Consider the following 1552-nt stretch of genomic DNA (forward strand, 5'->3'; position numbering starts at 1 on the left):
CCGCACCCGGGCACTGATCCCGCCCACTGGAGTCCGCCTGAAATCCTGCTAGTTAATACGGTAAACCTGACAGAGGGGAGCTTAGTGACCATGCGAGAAGGAGCCCAGGAGGACCCTGGGGGCGGTCAGTAACGATGGTCGGAGTGATGGAGCTGATTAAGCAGACCACTCCCAAGTACTCAAGGTGGGGACCCTCCTTCACGGGGCCTGGCCGCGTCCAGGCCCTGCAGCGCACCTCTGCAGCCCCAACACGTGAGTGAGGCAGGAGGGCGCCACTCACGTCTCTCGTGCTGAGTCCCGGCGCGCAGGGGACCCCGGAGCCACATTCAGTCCTCGCAGGCCGGGTGGGACCAGCGCTGCGAACCCCGGGTGCACACACGTGGGGGGCCCGCCTCTCCCACCCACAGCGCAGGTGGCTCCATGCTAACCCTAGCAAGGCCCCAGGAGCCGGCATGGACACCCGTTGACGCCTGACCTCGGTGGAGACTCCAGTGCGTCCTGCAGTGCTGCCCATGGACACGGCCCCGGGAGGGGCCGGGCCAGTGGGATCTCTCGACGCGGTCAGCTCACGAGCACAGCCTGAGACTGGAGCTGGTCTTGGCTCCGAGGCCACCCCCAGGCACCGTCTGCCCAGCGACGCCCCTGGACTGGTCAGCCTGCTCCCTGGCCTGCACCTCCCTGGGGTCTGCGTTTCCCAGCCCACGGCCACCTTTGCCGTTGGCGTTAACACTGGGTTGAAGCCGTCCTCCCCTCCCTGGTCCCGGGACTGCTGCTGGCGGAGAGCACCAGGTCACGCGCAGGAGTCCAGCTGCGGCCAGTCCTGGGCCCCAGTCGGCCCCCGAGCACAGGCCCAGCAGCCGGGCCCCCGAGAGCACGGGCAGCGGGCCCAGCCGAGACAGGCCCGGCTCCGAGCACCCCCACGGCCGCGTCCTCTGGAGCCGCAGGCCGAGCTGTCACCCCGCCACCCGTCAGGCAGAGGAATGCAAAATCTTACTGGGAAGGATGTTGGGGTATCTGTTTTTTTCTCTGTTCTCTTCTTTATTGGCCAGTTCGAAAGTTCCTTGTATGTGTCCAGATGGTAACGACTGGAAGAGAAGGCAGAGTCAGCACGAAGGCAGAGCCCCGAGGGCACAGGGCTGCCCAGCCCCACCGCCCTCCCGCCCTCCCGCCCATCCCCGCCCCCTTATTCATGCCGGCAGTCGGGGCGGCGCCCGGTCTGTGGGCCGAGGGACAGCCCCACACTGCATGGGGGCAGAGCCTCGGCGTGGGTGGACACCACATCCAGGGCCCGCCCCTCTACGTACTCACTGACCGACAGCTCGGGACCCGAACGGGGTGCAGACCCGGGCTGGGGGCGCTCAGGCTGGAGCCCTGCCTGCTGCAGCTTGCTGCACCCACCCGCCGGCCCCACCCAGGCCAGCACACGGGGTGCCCTCCCTCGCCCACCCTCCGTCCTAGATGAGGGTGTGGTTGCGCTACCGGCGTCCATGGGGCTGCGGGGCGCCCAGCCCGCTGACCCCGAGAGCCAGGCGTGGTGTGGGGCCGGGCGAGC

At 68.5% G+C, this 1552-nt stretch overlaps 1 protein-coding gene across 1 annotated transcript in view; it reads right to left on the bottom strand.

Annotated features, from left to right (window-relative positions):
• PTPRE (protein tyrosine phosphatase, receptor type, E) overlaps positions 1 to 1552 on the bottom strand; it is a 42892-nt gene that overhangs the window by 16019 nt on the left and 25321 nt on the right. Inside the window, exon 3 of the mRNA XM_012723445.1 lies at positions 995 to 1102. Coding sequence (XP_012578899.1) covers positions 995 to 1102 — 108 coding nt within the window. The remainder of the gene's footprint in view (positions 1 to 994; positions 1103 to 1552) is intronic.

Source organism: Condylura cristata, unplaced genomic scaffold, assembly GCF_000260355.1.
Source record: "Condylura cristata isolate star-nosed mole 26May11 unplaced genomic scaffold, ConCri1.0 scaffold00011, whole genome shotgun sequence".
NCBI classification, from domain to species: Eukaryota; Metazoa; Chordata; class Mammalia; order Eulipotyphla; family Talpidae; genus Condylura; species Condylura cristata.